Consider the following 22,563-nt stretch of genomic DNA (forward strand, 5'->3'; position numbering starts at 1 on the left):
TAGTTCACAGCATGCTGTTGGGTCTCTTTTTTAAAAAATCCTGTGCTCAAGTGATCCTCTCACCTTGGCCTCCCAAAGTGCTGGGATCACAGGTGCGAGCCACCATACCCAGCCTCCCCCTTTTTTAAATACAGAAGTGCTATGGATGGAATGGTAAGGTGTGAGGGGAGGGGAAGCTTTCTCTTATCCTATGATTGGGTCTCAGTCTTTCAGTGAGTCTGTGCCCTGAGGTCTGATCTTTGTAAATCCTTCTCAGTCCCTCCTCTCCACCCCTGCCTTAGGATGGCTAGAGGGGGCTTCCCCTAGATATGTCAGACTCTGGCAAACCCCAAGTCTGTTTGTTAGGCTTTGGTAGGATTCTTTCACTGGAGGGCCTTTTTTCAGGTGAACAGGTGCTCTGGGCATATTTCAGAATGGCTACTTTCTCCCCACCTGCTGGAAACACAAGGGCATTTTTCTCTGATCTACACCCTGAGAACCTAGGGGGTTTCCTGGGGTTGAAGGGGTTAAAGCTCACAGAGTGTGAGGGGCGTCCTAAGACTGGGCCCCTAGAGTTTTCAGTCCTCAGGTTTGTCCGTGTTGAGCTTCTGGTTTGTCAGCCGCAGGTCAGGCTTCCCCAGCCCAGCACGGGTCCTCACGGAGGCGTCTGTACCTGGGCATCTGCTCAGTGGGTTGTGAGTCTCTGTGTCAGCCTCCGTCATTCTGGAGGAGCTGTTTGCCTGTGACATTCATTCTGATAAGAATCTACAAAGACTTGCTGATTTTCAGCTTGCTCCACTTTTTCTTGTTGTGAGGATAGAATGCTTTATGAGAAACCAGAAATTCTCATGCACTGGTCCCTTGGTTTTTAATTAAAAGGTTCTATAAATTATCTTGTTATAATTTAAAATGAATTCCATATTTATTTGTACTTTTACCGACTTCTGGGAAAATGTTTGAGCACATGAGGATGAAGGTATCAAGTTTCAAATGAAAGGCCAAGTAAATTAAAGTATTTATTGAAGGCTATGGCATTAAAAAAGAAAAATATATAAAGCTTTGCATTTGCTGGTTATAAGTGTATCATGAAAAGAAATACAGTAAAGGAAAGACAGGAAAACCAATGCATGAAACACAGTCCTGATGTGCACTGGGGGAAGGTCATCCTCAGGAGCTGCACTGTGCCCTTGGGGAGACGGGAGAGCAATACTCAGAGTATCCAGGCAAGGAGTGCATAGAAAGAAGGCGCAGAGACATGAGGCAGCAGGATTTCTCACTGATGGGAGTGAGACTAGCTGGTCACAGGCAAGAGAAAAAGTGCAACTGATCAAGGAGGTGGAAGGCAGGGAGCAATTGCTCAGAGTGGTAACGTGTGGTCCCCTTCCCCAGACTGGTCCCCCTCCCTGGACTGGTCCCCCTCCCTGGACTGGTCCCCTCCCTGGACTGGTCCCCCTCCCTGGACTGGTCCACCTCCCTGGCCCGGTCCCTCTCCCCGGCCCGGTCCCTTCCCCAGATTGGTCCACCTCCCTGGCCCGGTCCACCTCCCCGGCCCAGTCCACTTCCCCGACTGGTCCACCTCCCCAGGCTGGTCCACCTTCTTTAACCGGTCTACCTCCCGCACCGGTCTACCTCCTGGAGTGGTCCCCTCCCCGGACTGGTCCCCTCCCTGGACTGGTCCACCTCCCTGGATGGACTGGCTCGCACTGCTTCCTGGCAGCTGCAGGCTCAGTGGAACCCACTTGTCCTCCTGGAGTTTTGTCACCATGTCCACATCCCACCATCTCACTGGAGCCTGGATCCGTGAGGTCCAGGGAGCTAATGTGCGTCTCTTTTCAATGCAACTCAAAAGAGCGTAAAACAACCGTTAACTAAATACTGTAGGATTTATTAATTAAAAACTCATTTAATCTATACCATTTTTGCATACATATTAAATCTGTAGCCTTAATAAATGTCCATTACTTCTTAAAATATAGAGAAATTGAGGATATTTCAACAATGAAATATATAATGGAGGAAGAGTGTAATTTCTTTTCGGATAAAACTCTTTGGTCTATATAATTTTTCTGAGATTAAAATAACACGAGAATTCACTCCAATAAAAAAGTAAACATTACTTTTCTCAAAAAATTTAATTGCAGAACTATTTACAGGAGGTGAACAGCGATACAGAAGTCAAATGGAGGCATCATCACAGGGGGTTATGGCGGAAACAGTGCGCATTTTCTTACAGTCAGATGAGTGAAAAAAAGTCATGGGAAAAAAGAACACAAATAAAGCAATCCTTAAATGCCTTAAAGGAATGACCAACATTCTGATAAGTTATTAAGAAGAAATAAGAAATTGTCAGTGGTGATGGATAGCATATTGCACATTCAGATTAGGTATCCTGCATGCTACTAAATAGAATTTATCAAAAGAACCATAAAAGCATGAGAAAGAGAATTACATAAAATAGTTTAATTCTAGTGAATGACTTTGTACAGATGCTGAATATTTGGCACTCTGTTCATCCTCACACTCGATACGATTTCATATTTATATATATATATATATTTATATACTTCTTTAAAACTTTAACTAAACAGCTAGTTTCCTGGTTCTAACATTCCTTGAATTTCTATAGGAGGCATTTAATGTAGTCCTTAGGCCACACCTGGGTATTTTGGTCTGTAGTATGGAAGGTCGGGGAAGTATGGAAGGTGTCTCTGCAGGGATGACCTGTCCTGTCCGAGAGTGAAGTGGCTTACTGTTCAGAAGGAAGCATTCAGAAGGAGCCTAGGTCTCACTGCTTGTAAGGGGAAGCTTTGTTGAGTTCAGCAAACCAGTTAGAAAGTGGAGTGAGGGGGACATTCATGCTGAGCCCTTTGAAAGTGATATGATTGTATTATTCAAATGAGTGGGGCTGGGACATGGTAGTGTTTTGGGGGCAAATCAGAGAGTGGGCGAGTGGCTTCCATAAGGTACCACGATCAAGCTGGGAGCATTGTACTGGCAGACACAAACCAACACGCTCTCTAGGGAGACCATGGTCTACTTGAAAGAGATAAATTTGAACTTAAATTTGTCCAAGAAACCTGGTGTCAATCTTTTCATTCATTATCACCTCTCCTCCATTGAGTAGGTGAAAGCTTGGATGCCCAAGGCTTTCAGGTTCTGAATAAGCACCAATGAAAAGAGTTACATAAAATCTAAGAAAGTAGGGAGGTAAATCTCTGTCACCTTGGTGTGTGTATGTACAAAATCTGTTAAAAAGTAGTTTGATAGTAGGTAACGAACATTTCCTCTGCAAAGTCATCTGTTAAGTGTTTACATTGAAACTTGAAATAATTTATTTTAACACTGGATAAAAAAGCCAGAGTTAGGACAGCAATTCATAAAATTGTGGACATTTTCAATGTGGCAAGGATGAAAGATGGTAATTTCCCAGAGCTTTCCCACGGACCACCTCTGCCTTCTCTGAAGTGTGAAATAGAGGAATTAATTAGAGGGGTGGGCTTCTCAAACCCTTCTGTGGTTTAGGTCAGTGTGTCTGATTTTGTTCCTGCTGTTTCCCCACCCATGCAATTTTCTGCTTCCAAAATTTTTTTTTCTTTATCACTTTAATGTTTAGTGTATCTCCTCATTTCATCTAAGAGGCAACTGAGCTTAAGTAATGGTGAAAACATGGCCTAATCCTGTTTGGTGCTGGGTTCTTGTTCTTGGAAGCATCTAGAAACAGTTGAAATGAAAGCCAGAAGCTAAGGAGAATGGCCTTTGTAGTTATTTCTCCATTTCCAAACCTTTCCAAAGACAGTCTCATGGCCTTTGCCCCTGGCGGTCCCTGATTATCTGAGATGTTTACAACCAGCCTGGATTTTGGCAGCGTCCCCTGCAGAGCTGGGAGGGCAGCATTCCAGAAGTGGCCAGGGACTAATCCTTAGCAATAACTCACACTTTCACCACCTGTTCCCAGGAGCTCAAAGGACTTTAGAGCCAATATATCATTAATCCTCACAATGTGTCCTCAAGGGAGACGGGGACAGGAACTATAATCCCCTTTCCAGAGGAAAAAACTGAGATGAGTTGCTGGCTGAGGATGAATAAAAGCCAGGTTGCCTGACTAACGGCCTAGAGATTCCTAGCAATATCTCCTTTATTTCCAGAACATTCTGCTGCTACTCTGCGCTGGGGGACATTCAGCCGAATGCATAGAACAAGCCCTTTCCTTTAGCACTTTGTTTATGGCCAACAATGTATGGCAACTCCCGACTAACAGCAACAAGATGGGGCTCCCGCAAGGGAAGCCGTGGCTCTGATCTGACCCCCCCGTGGTGTGTGTGATGGCTAACACGGTGCTGAATGAGGCACATTGCGTTGCCCCAGTCCACAGAGTTACGGATCCTACTCAGAAAGGGGTCATCTTTTTCATCTCTTAAGCTCATGGTTTTCTCTTTTATTTTCAAGTTTTGGAAACTTGTCTTCAACCCATGCCTACAGAGAAGTGTAAACAGACATGCAGATCAAAACAAGAGAATCCTCGCACATTCCTAGGGGCTGTCGTCCGAAAACTGCTGTTTTAAACTAGCCTGTTAAATTTGCAGTTAGGAAAAAAATGAAGTTCAGGCTTGAGAAGAAGAGGGCTGGGAAGTGAGCACACGAGAACCATGGGGAGTTAAGTTATTTCGGCCCGTGTTGGAGGAGCTTTGTTTCTATGCTCAAAGGTGGGGTGATTCCAGTTTTCAGTGTGGGCCAAAGGAAGTATCCAGGGGCCCTCCCCGAACCAGTGCTGTTTTGGGCAACGCTTTTACGTCCGTACCCCTGCACACACTCTTACACATTTCCTGCTGCCTCTCCCAGGTTCGTGGGGGGCCCTGTCATCAAGGATGGCCCTGCTGGTGACTGGGGTACCCAGGCTGACTTGGCCACGGCACACGGGCCTCCTGTCTACTGAAACACCTCAGGGAACCTGCCAGAATTCCAAGCAAGGCTGACTGATGAAAAACGCAGCTGAAACATGAGTTGCGTCTCCCAGGAGGTCCCCTGGCCCCTTAGTGCTCAGGACCACAGGATGGCTTGACTTGATGGAGGTCCTGCCAATAGAAAAGGCCCTCCTGAGGAAGACTCGGACCCACCTCCCCGACTCCCTACTCGCCCCCAAAAGGTTTGGCCCAAACCGGAGAGCGGTCCCTAATAGAGCTCATTCCATGGTCACCACAGGCGCTCCAAACACAGGCCTGCAGCATCCCTTCACTTTCCTGTGAAATTCCATCCTGGACTGGGGTAGCGATGCTTACAAGGATCTCACAAAAGCAGAGGTGAGCGAATTTACAGATGCAGGGCCTTCTAATGAAAGGGGTGGAAACAGTGGCTGCTTAATATGGCATTGAAAAGGCAAGAATCAAGACAGGGAAGACAAGGACATACGCTCCGAGAGAAGTAATCAGAACCTATGCACGTGTGTGCTCTGCCACTGTGTCTTCTAATCATAAACCTGACCACTGTCATAAGCAGCAGCAGGGAGAAATTCCCTCTACTTAGCAGGTCACTGATTTTGTAGCCTTTTTTTTTTTTTTTTTTTAAACAAAAACCAGATAACCTTACATGTAATTCATATTTTTATCTGACCATTTACCTTTCCATTACGTGCCTGAAGTTTTTAGAATTGATTTGGAGTTGAAAACATTTCCTTTTAAACAAAACTGTAATTTTTTTGGTATCATAAACAGTTCAATTTTTTATATACCATTCTAAGATGGTGATATAAATTTACTGAGAAAAATATGGTAAAAATTGTCATTGATAACAGCTAGTTTTACTTCAAACACAGTAACACGTGAAGATGCATGAGATGCATCACAAGAAAAGCACTCTGGGTAACAAGCAGCATTCTCCTTTCCTGGGCTAAATGGGAGGTCCTGTTTATCATACTTGTGTTTTATTAACTACAGCCTTCAACAGAGCAGGATCAACCTGTTGGCTATATGGAAAGTGTCTGGGTTTCACCCGTCATTGGTTGTATCATTAGAGGATGTGGCTGTGGGGTTAGAGCGAACATCACACTCTCTCAGATGATGTTCCTAGAACAGCACAATAATTTTCAGCCGTGTTCTCCAATGGATGTTTACTCTTTTCTTAAAATTATATTTTAAATATGACGAAATGGTCACACGTGAGCCCCATGGTATGTATCTGCTAGAAGTGGCTGAAATAAGCTAGTTCGAGTAACTAACACAAGTATCATAAACAGTTTTATTTTTCTTGACATGTACAATACATAAACATGGCTTATCTTCTGCGTTTCATGGTAGAATGTCACCTGCATGAGAACTGAGTATATTGCACTTGATTATGTAACACGGACAGGTAACATTCCATCAGGTCTAGCAGCAGGTATCTGTTCTACCATTAAATCATCTTCTTTGGAACATGGTGGACCGAGCAGGTCGTGTCCACATTCACCACATCGAGTCACCAACCCCTGGGCAATGTAGTGGTAGGTTGATCTGCTCACCTAGGGATGGTTTAGGCCAAGACTTTTGGGGATTGAAAAATAACAATGAGTCTACACAACATAAGAAATCAACCTACATCCAGTGAACATTTTAAGCAGGGATCATAGAATCTGGGATCTGAGACGAATAATTATTGTCTACTTTAACAGTTTGTTTTTATACGTGTTTGTATAAGCTCAAGGAAATGAGTTAAACATATCAGCTGCCAGTAGATAGACCAACGTGAGGAGGTGGCGGGCCTGTATCCACATTACATTTCCTTTCACTCGGAGTGCACACTGACTTTGCTTTTCTGTGGTTATTTCTAAACAGCAGAGTTCATCTGAAATCATACAGCATTTTTAAAGTCTAAAATGCCAATACTTGCAAATACGTTTGTTTTAACATAATAGAGTGGATATAGGAAGAAGCGTCATTACTGTACACTACTCAAAATTTAGGTATTTAGGTAGAAAAATGCTTTGAACACCCTGGGGAAATAGGATTCATTTATAGAAGAATATTTCAGGGATTTTTTTTTTTTTTTTGCATTTTTCAAGGAGATACATTCGTACTGATTTTTGCTTCCAAATATATTTTAAGGCTGTTTGGTAAAATATATATCAGATACGAGGCTCAATTTACAGGGTTTTGTTGTTACAGGGAATTCTTAACTACTCAGCTTTAAAAAAGTAAAACTTCGAAGCTAAACATGCTTTAGTATCAGCTCTGCTCCCAATGGTCCCATGCTCTGTGGGATGTGGGGAATGAGGCAGGGAGACACCGCAGCACTGGAGGGCATTCTGCCGGACAGCTGCGCCTCGAACGCCCTGCCAGCCACGGGCTGCAGAGGGGCCAGGGACGCTGTAAAGTGCAAATCAAGGTAAAGAAACAAAGTGCTACGGGGTCGTCCTCAAAAGCGGTTCTGCCTGTGGCTAAGTACATGGTATTCCTTAAGCCGGGAAGGAAGACCAGGTACCGGGGTGGAAACATCTTGAATCGCAGTCCTGCTTTTACTTTGAGTAATAATGAGGACTCTGAAACTGGAACCCAATGGAAAAATCTGATAGGCTTTTCCTTTGAAGACTGGTCTGAACTGTGAAACAAGTCGTGTTGGAACAATGGTCGTGGCAGTTGAATTTAATGATATACACGGAGAGCCTATTAGAGTTCGTTCCTATTTTCCTCTGGCACCAACCACAGAGTCATGAACACTAATTTTTTTTTTTGAATTCTACAGCTGGAAATCACAATATGTGACCTCTTTTTCCCTTCAGGTCTAACACAGGCAAGGAATATATTCTTGACGTTAGCAATACTGCATAGGACAAAAGAATTCTGGAAAAATACAAATGTAAACTACATTTCTTCTTTACCATTTAAACTGAGATATACTTACCACTCACATTCATATTTCTTAAACTTTTTACAACATCACAATTGTCATTTTAAACAAGCAAACTTTTTGTGTTTTTTTGTGGTTTTTTTTTTTTTAAGGATACCCTGGAAAGTCAGCTGATAGAGCAATTTGAGAATATATATACATACATTAAAAAAATCACATGTAGCATAAATGGTGAAACTTAAAGAAAATACTGGGTGTCGTATTTTAAGTTACAAAGAAATAAAAAATACAATAACTATTTCATAGAAGGAAGGACATTGTTTCCCCTTTATGCTCCCAGCCCTCCATAAGACTCTCCTCTCTCTGTGCGTAACTTCCTCGTGGGAACACTCAGCTTATCTTCTGAATGTGTAGATGCTATGTTGGGTATTTTAGTGGGTTCAGATTTGTCATCCCCTGGGATTCTGGAGAACTGTATGGTGGGGAGTTTGGTGGTTGGAGAGATCACTTTCCATCACAGTAAGCTGGACACAAGGAGCCTAATGTTTTCTATCTGTGACAAACAGGAGTAGGAGAGTGGAGCGGGTGGATGGGGTGCCTGCGCTCAGGGAGCAAAAGCTAGGGTCTGCGAGGGGAATGGGCCTTTCTTCCTGCACTTCAGGTTGTAGCACCTTCCACTTGGGTGTCTAATGCCTCTAGGGGGTGGTGAGATGCACCCATTTATAGTTATTTGTTATTCTTATCTCTAATTATCACACAATTTATAAAAATAGAAATAACAAAATGTAAGCTGGGTTCCAGCTCCAGAGGCATTTCTCGCCGTCCTCTGAGAACACGGAGGAGAAGTCAGGTCTCACCACGCCTGTCCCTCAGAGCCGAGTGTGAGCCAGGCCACCAGTTTAAAAAAAAAAAAACAACAAAAGTCGTACTCGCCACGAGCTCCATGGACTCTGAGGCCACTGACCGCATTCCACTGTGTTCACGGTACAAGGAGCATAAGAGCAAGGGCGTGTTCAGTGGAAGAAATGAGACAGAAACCACCAGGGAGGCAACAAACTGTACAAGCGTTTTGTGAAAAAGCAGAAACAACCAAGGGGAAGGTGGCTGGCCTCCGTCCTCAGAGCCGGGTCTGGGCCTCGGGGATGTAGATCTCGATGCTGTCCGCGCGCTCAGTGGCAGAATTCTGCCGGAAGGACGCCGCTCGCTTGGCGGCCATGAGTCGTCTCCGGGCTTCCTGACGTTGTCTGTCGGGCAGGTCCAGGGATTTTTCTCTTGTGATGGGAAATTTCCCTTTGGGGGGCTTCTTTGGTATTGGAGGTGGGACCTTTCTTTCTTCCTGAAAAGCATCACAAGTCAACATTGGCAGGTGGTTGGAGGTGGGTCCTTAACAGGTCAGTGGCCCTGGGGTCTGGCCTACACCCTTCCCGACCGCAACCCCCACGGCAGCATCCTTCATTCCCTTCCCATGTTTCCCCTGGTCCCTGACTCCCAGGCCACAGGCTTGCCTTCTGCACAGTATGTAATTTTAGAAGCTTCCTCACACTCTGAATTTAAAGGGGGCAGAGGCGTTGGAGGCAGTGTTCACGAATCAGGAAATACATTCTGCAGATTCGCACCTTGTGTCTCTGGAGTGACTGAGTTATTCTGACATTGTTGCCCAATTCCCGCACTTCCCGAAGCCCTGTGTCATCTTCTCTGAGCATCGGCCAATACCTGCGTCGCCAAGCTCGGCATTGCGAGGGTTTTGGACACCATCGCTGGACATCCCTATTAAACACTGCAGGGTTTTCCGTAGACTCTGGGATTCCAAGTGTGTTCATGAAAACCATCTTACATGGGTGGGTGTGTCGGGAAACACTGGCTGAATTCTCTTATTGGCCTCAAATCCCACTGACAGGGATGATATTTATAAAATCACTATTCACTGGCTTGCTTTGTAAAAAGATGCCAATAAGTATTCCTGACCCTTAGCTCAGATTCTCAGATAAGTCATGCTAAAATATGTGTATGCATTTTTAGAAAGATAAATCTCACAATTATGCAACAAATGCAAAGGGTAATGCTTGCACTTGCCCCCGCAAAAGGTCTGTGTCCACAACTGTGCCATTCACATCGTTCCTAAAGACAGTGGGACCTGCCCCATCTCCCCTTCTGGATGGAGCCATGACAGGGACTCTGTAGCCAGCTGTTTCCTTCCAAGGAAAAGGAGCATGGCAGAAGGCGTCAGAACCACTTTCCTAAGTCGATATCTAATTTTGGGGGAGAAAAGCACGAAAACTCCACTCGTGTCTTTTTCTCTTCAGCCTCTGAAACATTCCACAGGGAGCCCAGAGGTGCTTGGAGATCGGGGGAAGACAGGCAGTAGTGTGAATACGGAGGAGGCCTGTGGCACGAAGCCTGCTTTGGTGTCTGGAACTTTGTTCCCTCGGCTTATTTTACACGACCTAGGCCAGAAGCAATGACTCTTACCTGACTTCTCGGCATCCATCTAAAACAATGGGGCGATGGGTTCACTGAAATCTTCAGCTACTTTAACAAGTAATTCCTGGTTTCAGCACATGATAACTGTCCTCATAGTTCAGAGGACGCCAAGAGAAGGGGAAAGAAGAGGGTCTCTTTCCTCCTTTGTTGTCCCCTGAACTGTGAGCCTGTGAGGCGCATACATCAGTATTTACTGTGGGGTTCCCCGTTCAAAGGAGCTTCTAGGCCTGCGGGTGTGGCACTGTAGGAGTGTCCAGCAGACGCCGTGCAGGGCCCACCCCAGGGAATTTTAAGATGCCATGTTCAGGAGGGGCGGGGCCGCCTCTTCAGGCATGGAGCCTCTGCTCGCTTTCTGGGCGGGTGTGCTCTGCCCTCAGCGGGAAACCGTTTCCTTTTTTTTTTTTTTTGAGATGGAGTCTTGCTTTGTCGCCCAGGCTGGAGTGAGTGGCACGATCTTGGCTCACTGCAAGCTCCGCCTCTGGGGTTCCCGCCATTCTCCTGCTTCAGCCTCCTGAGTAGCTGGGACTACAGGCTCCGCCACCACGCCCGGATAATTTTTTTGTATTTTTAGTAGAGACGGGGTTTTACCGTGTTAGCTGGGATGATCTCCATCTCCTGACCTCATGACCACCTGCCTCGGCCTCCCAAAGTGCTGGGATTACAGGCGTGAGCCACCGTGCCCTGCTAACTTTTTGTATTTTTAGTAGAGATGGGGTTTCACCATGTGAGCTAGGAGGGTCTCCATCTCTTTACCTCGTGATCCACCCAGCCTCCCAAAGACATTTCCGTTTTGAGAATCATGCTCTATGTGCAGCTTGGGTAGATGGGCTCACATTCGCTCTCAATGACCAAAGAATGGAAACTAGATGGAACCATTGCATGCACCTGGGCTAACTTCAGTACATTCCATTTGAACAGCCTTCTTACTCAAGAACATCACTGATCATTTCCTTCATCTCAGATCCAAACCATGGCTTACTTGGACCTGCCTAGTCCCACGTGTGGCTTATGTGGACCTGTCCCACATGTGGCTCATGTGCATCTGTCCCATGCGTGGCTTACACAGACCCTGGGTGCTTCCGCCCCACTCCCCTGTCATCTGGGATAAGAGGGAATCTGGATCGATGGCATCTGGCCTGGAACTCCTCTAGCGGCCAGGGCACCTGCTGGGAGGAGCTGACGATGAGGACGATCAGCCTTGGCTCTCGTTCTAATGACCCAGGTGTGCATCCTTGCTGGATACCAAACACCACTTCCCCCAATGGAGGCTGACTTGATTTTCTTTATCATTTTCATTGATAACATTTGTCTAGAAAAATCCAATTATGGTTCCTCAGGACGTCTCTAAGACGTGTGAGGAAATCAATGTCTGCTGCTGACTCAGACGATCTACTAGTTCTTCTGCTGACAGCATCATGGAAGAAGTGAAATGCCAGGGTTCGATTTAATGGGAAATTTCAGCCTATTTTAAGGGCTGAGGCTGATAGATCTACAGGAAAATTAATTCATCAAACTGTTCAATAAGGTATAAAATGTGGCCTTGCCTATCATGGCTGTACTAGAAGGTATATTGAATAGCAGATAGTCCATAACCAGGCCTAAAACTTGCCCTGTGGGAAACCAGCTTAATGTTTACACGATCAGAACAAGTTTGATGAATATAATTCAGAGGTGAGATGCCTGTCAGGAATGAGGCTGCAGATTTGCTTGTCATCTTGGCTAGTGTCTCTCTGAAAGGCTTATATAGAAGAGACAGAGCAGGGAAGGCCCTATAATTTACCACCCATGCCCAAGGCTTCAATTTCACCCCATTTTGGGCACAGCCGCACACATGCACATGCACACATACATAGAGGGAAACTTGCTCCTGTGTTGCCAGCAAAAGACTGAGAACCCCATTGTCATGCTGTACCTGCAGCAGGTCGTTACTGCAGTGGGAAAGGGGGTTTGCTGGGAGCTGGCCCTGCACAGACGCCCTTACCTTTCTTTCCGGGGACTCCATCATCTTCCAGTCATTGAGCCGAAGCCGCTGCAGCTCGTCGAACTTCATGCTGACGTCCTCAATGGAGAGCTGCAGCATGTCCCAGTAGCCGGCCAGGTCCTGCGACGTCGGCCTTGGCATGGCGCTGGGGTCCTGGGGACACACACAGGGTGTTCAGAGCCAGGAGAGTCTCCTGCGGGTGCAGGGTTGGGGAGGCTGCTCCTCCCCACGCGCGCCATTCAAGAGGTGGATTAGGGAGAAGCCTGGCTTATTCCACCCTCAGGCAAATATTTGGGAAGGCCTGCCGTGCTTCCATGACAGTTTACTTTAGCACAAGTATTTGCTGATGGCTTACAAACACGTAGCACAGCCATTCATTGTCCCATGTTGAAAATGCTGGGGATAGGGAAGATGGGAGAGTTTCTAAATGCTTCACGGCTCATAAAAGCAGTAGGACCCTGTGTTTTTGGTCACCTGTGGATGATTCGGAAGGGACAGGGCTCTGTGAGCCTGCCGTGGTATTGGCCTGGTGGTGGTGGTGGTGGGGAACCAGCTTGGAGCCTGTTCTATACCTGCTTGTTCTCTGACGGCTCTTAGCTCTTGTTCTTACGGGATGACACCTTACAAATGTAATGCGCCAAGGAACAGGACGCTGTCACCAACCGGTGCCCACACTTAGGAGGCACAGGTGATGCTGCTGGGCTGCAGCCCTGGCCAAGTGGGACCCAGAGATGTGCTTGGTTTCTCTGCACAGTGCCTGATAGATACATGATTTCTACCAGCTGCCTACATTTATGTATTTATTTTTGAGACAGGGTGTTGCTCTGTTGTCCAGGCTGGAGCGCAGGTGTGATCATGGCTCACTGCAGCCTTGACCTCCTGGGCTCAAGAGATCCTGCCTGCTCAGCCTCCCAAGGAGCTGGGACCACAGGCATAGGCCACGACACCCAGCTAATTTCTTTAATTTTGTAGCAATGGGGTCTGGCTATGTTGCCCAGGGTGGTCTTGAACTCGTGACCTCAGGTGATCCACCCGCCTCAGCCTCCCAAAGTGCTGGGATGACAGGCATGAGCCAACGCGCCTGGCTTGCTCCCTACACTGAAATCCGAATGACTTTTCCAGGCATGGTTCCCTTGATTCAGTGGGGGTTCAGCAGTCAGGAGTTTCTGGTGGGTCGACATTCAACTGGATTTGCTTCTGGTTTCAGCAGTGCACACTCAGCACGCTCAGTGAAGAGCACGCTGAACGGACAGCTCTACGATTCCTCATCCAGAGCCAGGGCCTGGGGCCCCAGCTGCCCTCTGCTCGGCTGAGCCCGTTCTTCTCTGCAGCCACACGGGGGCAGCCTTGGCCGCTCAGAGCCCCACCAGGCCATCTAGGCGCCCCCCACCCTCCCCGCGCGGAGCACGGGAGCGCGGCCCTGGCCGCTGCCTGGGAGCCGGAGCTCAGCCTCTGTGGGTGGAGACAACCAAAGTGCCTGGCAAGGAGGCCACGTTCTGCACCGCAGTCAGTCGAGGGACGCCAGGAGCTGCAGCCTCAGGGCAGGCCGGGCCGGGTGAGCAGCAGCAGGGAGGCTGCTCAGAGGCTGTAGGGGTGGTGCCTGCCTGGCTTCCAGAAGTCTTTGCCAACCTAGCAATGTCCCCTTTCTGGAGGGCTGGGCATGGCTGTGCCCCCTTTCTGGAGGGCTGGGCACATGGCTGTGCCCCCTTTTTCTGGAGGGCTGGGCAGGGCTGTGCCTTCTTTCTGGAGGGCTGGGCATGGTTGTGCCTGATGGTGTGGGGGGAAGCGGAGCGGCTTCTCCTCCCTCGCCCCCAGCTGAGTGGTCCTGGTCACATCTCCCAGGGGACGCAGGAGGAACATGGCCGGCCACTGTGGCGGAGGCTGCCCCAGCCTGAGAGCAGGCATCGCCTTCCCATGCCCCTCTCCTCCTCTCCGCAGCAACAACACACCTGTCCTTCAGGCTCACCCAGACCACACACTGGGGCCGGACGGGCACAGCCTGGCATGGTCAGGATTTGGCTTTGTCTTCTGTTCTCTTTTGGTGGGGGAGGCGGTTGCACCTGAATCCACTGGACATTCAGAGATGATAGGGTGTTTATAATAATAAAAAAGTCAATGGTTGTGCCATGCCATTCCCTTTACACCAGCAAAGTCATGCAGGGCCTCGTTCCTGTGAAATTGCCATTGTTTTAAATTCACACAGCTCTGTGGCTCTGGCATCTGGTGTCCATTGGATAGGAACTTCGGTGCCCCGTGTGGCCTGGGGCAGCTCTCTGTGCGCTGGCACCTGCTCAGGCACACACACCTCTGGGGTTGGATGGAGTTAAAATTCAGAGTCAGGCTCAGTGGGTCTGAATGAGACTGAGTTTGTAACAACCTTTCTGGGGATGCCAAACTGCTGGTCCCACAAGCACAGCAATCAGGCCGCACGCTTTGGGGGAAAGTTTTTTCCGGGTTCTGTGCCTTCTGGTTGCGTCACAAGCCATCTGCCCATCCCGACCCTGAGAGGCTCCCCTCCCTGTGGTCCATCCTGAGAGGCTCCCCTCCCTGTGGTCCGTCCTGAGAGGCTCCCCTCCCTGTGGTCCGTCCTGAGAGGCTCCCCTCCCTGGGGTCCGTCCTGAGAGACTCTGCTACCTGTGGTCCGTCCTGAGAGGCTCCCCTCCCTGTGGTCCATCCTGAGAGGCTCTGCTCCCTGTGGTCCGTCCTCAATCTCGGGGTGGGGCTCTGACATTTTCTAGGGTCACTCTTTGACTTAAAGCTTAGTTACCCACCAACAACTTTCAGCAGACAGTGGTGCTACTTTGTGCTGTGGACCATTTGGCTTTGATGAGCAAAGCATGTCTTACCATGTCAGCACTCCTCTCATGCCAGGCCTGTCTCAGGCACCAGCCCCTCCCCGCACCACTCTTCCCCAGCAAACGTGTCAGAGTGTTTTTGTACTAATCCTGAATAGAAGTCGAAAGAAGAGGATGTAGCCAAGCCAGCTATTTCAAAACTCAAAAGGCATAACAAATATTAGGATGAACAATTTTAAGCCAAATATTAGCTATTTCTGGCAGAGCAGAAAGGAACATTTAGCAAGCCTGAATATGCACCTTGGGCTGTGCGTGGGAAGCTTTGGATGGGCGTTCCTAAAGACAGCGCCTGCCTAGGCTCACCCGAGTCTGCATAATATGACACAGAGTTCATCAGTGGTCCGAATGAATTCCTTTAAAGGTAACAATTAGATACTAAAGAGGAGGCAAGGACGTTCACAGGTGACACGACAGCTCAGTGTTTACAGTTACAATCTTCTTTCAAGGCGCTCCAAACCTTTGTTTCCCCCTTTTAAATGATGATTATAACTTTGTCAGGGTGATGTGTTGATAACTCTTTAAATTTGCTGTGAACTTCAATGGGGTTGATTGGAAAGTGTTAGAGAAGGCACACTTTTTAATGATCCTAATGAAAAGACATGAGATGGCAACTCTGGCCTGCTTGTGCATCCTTCGATATGTAAGAATATTATGATGTCTCCTTGCCTGTGAAAAAGCCAGGGAAAACATAATCAAAACACCTGGCACCATTGCTATGAGAGGCCTAGAGGAGACCTATTTGCATTTGACTGAAAATGTTTGGTCTGAAAAAAAAAAAGATGTATATTATTATAAAACAACCTATTAAGTAGCATAAATATTATTTAGCTATTTCTCAAAATAGTGAATACTTTAGTCAGCTAAGGAAAAGTATATGTGTATGTGTGTAGGCAAGTATATAGTATATATAGAATATATTAACATATATGTAAACTTACATATATAGTATATATAAAATGTATATGTATGTATGTGTGTAGGCAAATATATATATATTACCAAGTAAACTTACATGTTTTATATATACTATATATTTGCCTACATATATACTATGTGTATTTTATATATACATTTATATATATAAAATATAGTTAATATGTTATATATTTGTTATATGTTAATGTTTAACATGTACATATAAAGATACATAAGCAAACCTTCATATACATGTTAATATTTATGTTTATAATTACACCTATATATGTTTATATAGGTATATATAAACATATAGATGCATACATGATTATAATCATGTATAAATCTAATATATATGAGATGTATATATGAGCTTTTCTGCTCTGCCAGAAATAGCAAATACATATTTATATATTAACATGTGTATATATTTGTATATAAGCACATATAAGCATATGTTAACATGTATATATGTAAGTATATGTAAATATATATGTGGTTTTTCTTTGTCAGGAATAACCAAGTTTAACATCAACTGTATTAATGCATCTAGTTCATGGTGTATTCGTTTCACTACCGACTATAAAATACAAAGGATAAATTATTTGCAAAATATCTTCTTAATCTCTTCATTGTAATTGTTTACGTGTTTTTATTTCCAGGCACCTCAGATCATTTTCTTCATTTATGACATTAGCCATAATAGAAATTTCGGTTGTTTCTCCTCTTCTAAGATGCTCTGGTGGGACATCTAGTTGCAAAGACACAGCGTTGCCCCATGCTGCTGTAGCCCCCCTCTTCCTGCCCCCTACTCTCCCTTGCAGCCTCCCTGCCTTGGTATCACGTTTAAACCAGGGCTGTATCAGCCTCCCTGCCTCGGTATGGTGTTTAAACCAGGGCCATATCGTCTCTGTCCCCAGGGCGGGAAGTCTCTTCTGTGTAATGCATGTGATAGTCTGCATACTGATAGGAACTCTTTGACAAGGAAGAATACAGGGAGGATCTAGGGAACGACACCCGTTAACTTGGTTACAGGGAACAGGGGTTCCCTGAGGATCCACTTACCATATTCTGTTGGCAAAGCCAATAAAACTGCTGGAATTTCTGGGACATGAGAAGCTGGGCACTCCCAACGGCACTCCTGATTTTCCCGAGAACTGTTTAAAACAAAAACAAAACAACAGCTTCAAAACTGGGTCGATTAAACAAAAGCAGAAACATCACACCAAGGGAGCGGGTCCTGCTGGAGAGGAAACTCCGAGGACTTCATTGTGCGGAGTGCGTTTGCTGGTGAGTCGGGCCTCCGCCTGCTCCATCCCCAGCTCACGAAGGAAATCCAGAGATGACCAGATGTCACCGCAGGGACATTCTCCTTGGGTATTGGGAGAAACTTAGTTTAAAAGGCGGCCTATACCTTAGGGAGTTTTCCTTATTTTGGCATCGAGACGATTTCAGTGCTGCTGTTGGGATGAGCTGGAAGACACAAGAACACGTGTGAGTAAAAGCAACATTGAGTTCTTCCTGTTTTTATGAACTGCGTGACGTGTTAGTGAACTGTTAGGTGTGAATTCCTTCATTTTTAGAAAAAAACACATCCATAGGTGTTCTCTCATTGGATTTGATTACATAATTTCTAGTGAACTGTGGGCCGCTGTCTCCTGGTAGTGCTGTGAGGTGTGTGCTATGTAGGAAGAGGCTGTGTGGACAGAGGCCGCACAGGAAGGTCGCAGCAGCTAAGAAGACGTGGCTCCTCTCCTGGAGATGGCAAAAGGGTCACGAGTTTGTGAATATGCTCACAGCTACTAAACTCACCAATCCAGATACCCAGTAAATGTGTAATGCTCACGCTACACTTCTGAGTGTGCTGAGTCAGCAGACCACAGTTGAGTGAGGTAGGAAGAATTAATCTACAAATGGTTCCTAATTGCAATGACTTTATTTGGTTAATCAAATGGTAATTTTTTTTTTTTTTTTGAGACAGGGTCTCACTTTATTGCCCAGGCTGGAGTGCAGTGGCGTGGCCTTGACTCACTGCAACCTCCGCCTCCCAGGTTCAAGCAATTTTCCGGCCTCAGCCTCCCCAGTAGCTGGGATTACAGGTGCGCACCACCACGCCCGGCTAATTTTGTATTTTTAGTATAGACAGGGTTTCTCCATGTTGGTCAGGCTGGTCTCAAACTCCCGACCTCAAGTGATCTGCCCTTCTCAGCCTTCCAAAGTGCTGGGATTACAGGCGTGAGCCGTTGTGCCCAGCCATAAAATTTTTTAAAAGAATATACTGTATGTGTGTGTGTTTATTTTTATTTATTTATTTATTTATTTATTTATTTATTTATTTATTTATTTTGAGGAGTCTCACTCTGTCATCTAGGCTGCAGTGCAGTGGCGTGATCTTGGCTCATCGCAGCCTTCACCTCCCAAATTCAAGCGATTCTCCTGCCTCAGCCTCCGGAGTAGCTGGGATTACAGGCGCTTGCCACCAAACCCGGCTAATTTTTCTATTTTTAGTACAGACAGAGTTTCACCATGTTGGCCAGGCAGGTTTTGAACTCCTGACCTCCAGTGATCAGCCTGCCTTGGCCTCCCAAAGTGCTGGGATTACAGGCATGAGCCACCGCACCTGGCTCGTATGTGTGTGTGTTTTAGAGACATGGTCTTGCTCTGCTACCCAGGCTGGAGTGCAGTGGCAGGTAGCTCACTACACCCTCCAATTCCTGAGCTCAAGCCACCCTTCCATCTTGGCTGCTTTAAGTGCCGGGATTACAGGCGTGAAACTACCATGACTGGCCATAATATAATTCTATCAGTGGAAATAATTTAACCAAGAAAAATAGGTGCAGCTACTTTTGCGTTTAGACTAGTCAGATAAAATACTCTGTTCAAGGAGTCTGTCTCTAAGCCTTCCGAGCTTTCTCATTTTTCTCCTCCCCGGTGTTCACACCCACTCTTGAGTCTGCTGTCAGCCTGGTCCCCACTTTGTAAATGATAGCTTTGGTAGATCCTAGCTCACCATGATCCTCAAAACCACACAGGAATCCACTGGAACCCATTTCTTACCAGTGCACCCCGGGCCCACGGATCTCTGCTAGGTTTTATTTGCTGGAGCAACCATTCAATGTTATTCCATAGAGTGTGCCCAGTACACGTATGTGGCTTTTCTGTACCTAGGTCAGCACTTGGGGCCAGGCTGCCCACCAGGCGGGGGGAGGGGGCGATGATCTAAGCATCTCCTCGCCTCTCAGTTCACACCAAGTCTCCCCGTCGCGGGCTTTCAGCGCAGGCGCTTCAAGGTGGGGCCGTCTTTCCTGAGCTTGCTCGTGAGGCATCTTCCGCTTCTTCCAGCCAAGCTGATTATTCCACCTGCTCTTTTTATTCTCCCTGGAGATTCTCTGCAGAGCACAAATCACTAACCTACACGACACACCCTAAAACTGAAAGTGCTGCTGGTTTAACTAGCCCAGCCCTTTCTCTTGCTTTCACTGGAAGGAAAAGGGGGCATTTATCCTGGAGATTTGCCCCCTTGAACGCAGGGGCGAGAGATCCATCCCCACTTACATCTGCGGCTTTATGTACTTCGTGAGGGAATACTGATGTGCTTGAGGTTTTGCCTAGAGACGTGCAGGTGCGTGGAGCTCAGGGGACTTTGCAGACCCACCTGTGCCTCGCCTGGGGATCTTGTGCCAGGCATGGCCTGACTCATGGGGTCTGGGTGAGCCAGAGAGTCCATTTCTTTCGAGCGTTTAGGAGATGCCCCCGCTGGCTCCCAGGGCACACCTGACCGTGGAAGCCTAGACAGCATTTCCAGAAGTCGAAACCGAGGTCCAGGGAAGTGAACTCAATCCCTGTGGAGGTTCTTCCACAACAGCTCTTTACCCAAACATTCCTTAACAGTCAGTCCCAGAGACAGTTACTGGTGAGATTCATTCCACACAATCCAGAAACTGGCATCACAGACCCTGGCATCCTGCCGTCCAAGCTAGGGTGCTGCAGTATCTCCTCCTTAGCCCAACTTTAGGGAAGAAGAACCACATGTCATGGGCACAAAGGGCCTTAATGTTCATGTGATAAAATGCTATGAGCCAGGTGAAAATGATGTTGCAGAGATAACTTTGATTTGAGAGGGCTCATGACACGCTGTGACCCGGAAGTCGACCACACAGCAGGGTGTGCGGTGCGTCCCTCATTTTTTAGAACAGGAAGGCCTGGCATTCTGTGCCACATGTTTTCTCCTGGGTGGGATAATGGACTTAAAAACATCCTTTTCTGTCTTATTTTTCTAAAATGAAGATTGTTTTGCTCCCCAAAGTCTTATTATGAAGCTTTTCATACATGCAGAAAATGGGGAAGAAAAGTGGAACCCACAGCTCCCTCCCCATTCCGTGGAGATGGCTGTTAGTGTTGTCCTGTGTTATCTCTTCCTGAGCCCTTTACCTGCGACCACCTTGTAGGACCAGGGCCACTGTCACCCCCACAAAGGTGACAATAGTTGCTGAATATCATCTAATTCTCCATTGCTTCTAGGGTATGAAATAGATGAAGAAAGCATAACTTTAATAAAAGCAAATAACTCAGATAACACTTTGGCATCATTTCAGTCTTGAAAAGAAGAATGGAAGGTTGTCTGTCAGGCATCTTAACACCAGGGCCTCGTGCTGCTCACAAATCCACTTCAAGACAGGCTGTTCTTCCATGGATCTGATTTGCCAGCCAGCCTGGGAACAGAGCAGGGAGGGGAGGACTGGAGAAGGAAGGCTGGAGCCCCTGCCCATGTGGCATAGGATGGAGCTGGCAGGGCTCTGAGTTGGGGTGAGGGGAGTGGAGGGGCCGCTGCGGTCGAGATGCAGCTGGAGGCGTTGGGGCTTGAGCGGTTTCTTGAAAGGGGTGATGGTGAAAGCACCTCATCCTTCCTCTGCTTGCCGATGCCCCCAAAATGAACGTGTTCTGCAGCCTTGGTCTCGCTGATGATGAGGGGAGGAATCATCTTTGCTTTTGAAATGTTGAATTTCTATTTCTTTTGTATTCTAAAACCTGGGTAATTAATGAAGATATTTAAAGGGACTATTTTAAGCAAGTGGTTGCTGCAGAAATATATAGAAGTGGATGAATAAATGAATTTATTTTGCCAACTCTATTCTTCCTCAAACTGTAATTAAAGTCTATCAGTTTTTTAAAATTTGAAGTTTAATCCCCAATTTTCACATTTCTCTTAAAGTGGAATTCAACCTAACTCTTAATACAAAGTACTTCAATTTATACTCTCTAACACAACATGAATACATGGGCAATATCTTGGTATCGATTTAATGTAGTGGAGAGTTATTATAAAGGGAATAAATTGAATATTGCTAGGGAGAGATAATGAATGTCAAAGAGTGTAGCTAACAACATGCCTGCTAATGGCAGGAGAATTTTGCTGTTCAGTGAATGAGAATGATCCTATCTGATACCTATAATGTAAATAGCTTCCTATAATTGCAAAGAAGTTGAAGTGAAAATTCAATTTATTCTCTTCCAGTATACGTCTCTAATTTCGCCATAGTTTAGACTCTTGCAGGAGCTACACTAAGGACTAATTCTCATCTGAATGCAAATTCACAAAGAACCTGCTAGAACCCTTGCCTTTGATGTACAAAGAAATTTGATTAACATACTTGGCTCTTTTACTTTTTCTATAATTCCAATTCTGTTTAAATTTGGTATGAAGTAACATAATTTACACTATTCTGGTGTTCTAATATTTGAGATGGATTTTTATAAAACTTGCGGAGAGTCTGAAATGATCATTTGAGTATTTGTAACCTCTCTGATCCCCTGAGATTCCCTTGTGACTAATTTTGTAGTGGGGTCTGCCTAAGTTACGGCTCCCAGAAATCTCCCTTGAAGATGGGCCTCATCATTTTCATGTTTTTGAGCACATCTAGTCTGTGTTTTTAATGGATTTATCACAGTTGTACATATTCCTGGGGGCATATGTGATATTTGGACATGTCTACAACGTGCTATGATCAAATCAGGGTGATGGGGATGTGCATCACCTCAAACATTTATCTGTGTGTGCTGGGAACATTACAATTCTTTTAGCTAGTTTGAAATACACAATACATTATTAACCATGTTTTCTTACTGTACTATTGTATACTAGAACTTATTTCTTCCACCTAACTGTATTTTTGTACCCATTAGTATGAATCAACTTCTCTTCCTCTTCTCTCCTGTTCCCTTCCCAGTCTCTGGGAATCTACTAGAGTAGACTGGAGAACCATCCACCTTCATGAGCTCTGCTTTTTTTTTTTTGTCTTTGGGATAATAGCCATTCTAGCTGGGATGAGGTGATACGTCACTGTGGTTTTGATTTGCATTTTCCTGATGGTTAGTGGTGTTGAATCTTTTATCACATACCTGTTGCCCCCTTGTATGTCTTCTTTTGAGAAATGCCTATTCAGGTCTTTTGCCCACTTTTGAATTGTGTGTTTTTTTTCTGTTGTTTGAGCTCCCTTATATATTCTGGTTCTTAGTTCCTTGTCAGATGTGCAG

At 46.1% G+C, this 22,563-nt stretch overlaps 1 protein-coding gene across 1 annotated transcript in view; it reads right to left on the minus strand.

Annotated features, from left to right (window-relative positions):
* Positions 1-1,843: 1,843 nt before the first annotated feature.
* Positions 1,844-22,563, minus strand: part of DLGAP2 (DLG associated protein 2) — a 905,804-nt gene continuing 885,084 nt past the window's right edge. Inside the window, exons 13-15 of the mRNA XM_030937560.1 lie at positions 17,095-17,186; positions 12,260-12,412; positions 1,844-9,133 (exon numbers count right to left, since the gene is read on the minus strand). Of these exons, the coding sequence (XP_030793420.1) occupies positions 8,915-9,133; positions 12,260-12,412; positions 17,095-17,186 (464 nt within the window). The 3' untranslated portion in view covers positions 1,844-8,914. The remainder of the gene's footprint in view (positions 9,134-12,259; positions 12,413-17,094; positions 17,187-22,563) is intronic.

The sequence above is a fragment of the Rhinopithecus roxellana genome, chromosome 9 (genome assembly GCF_007565055.1).
Source record: "Rhinopithecus roxellana isolate Shanxi Qingling chromosome 9, ASM756505v1, whole genome shotgun sequence".
Classification (NCBI taxonomy): domain Eukaryota; kingdom Metazoa; phylum Chordata; class Mammalia; order Primates; family Cercopithecidae; genus Rhinopithecus; species Rhinopithecus roxellana.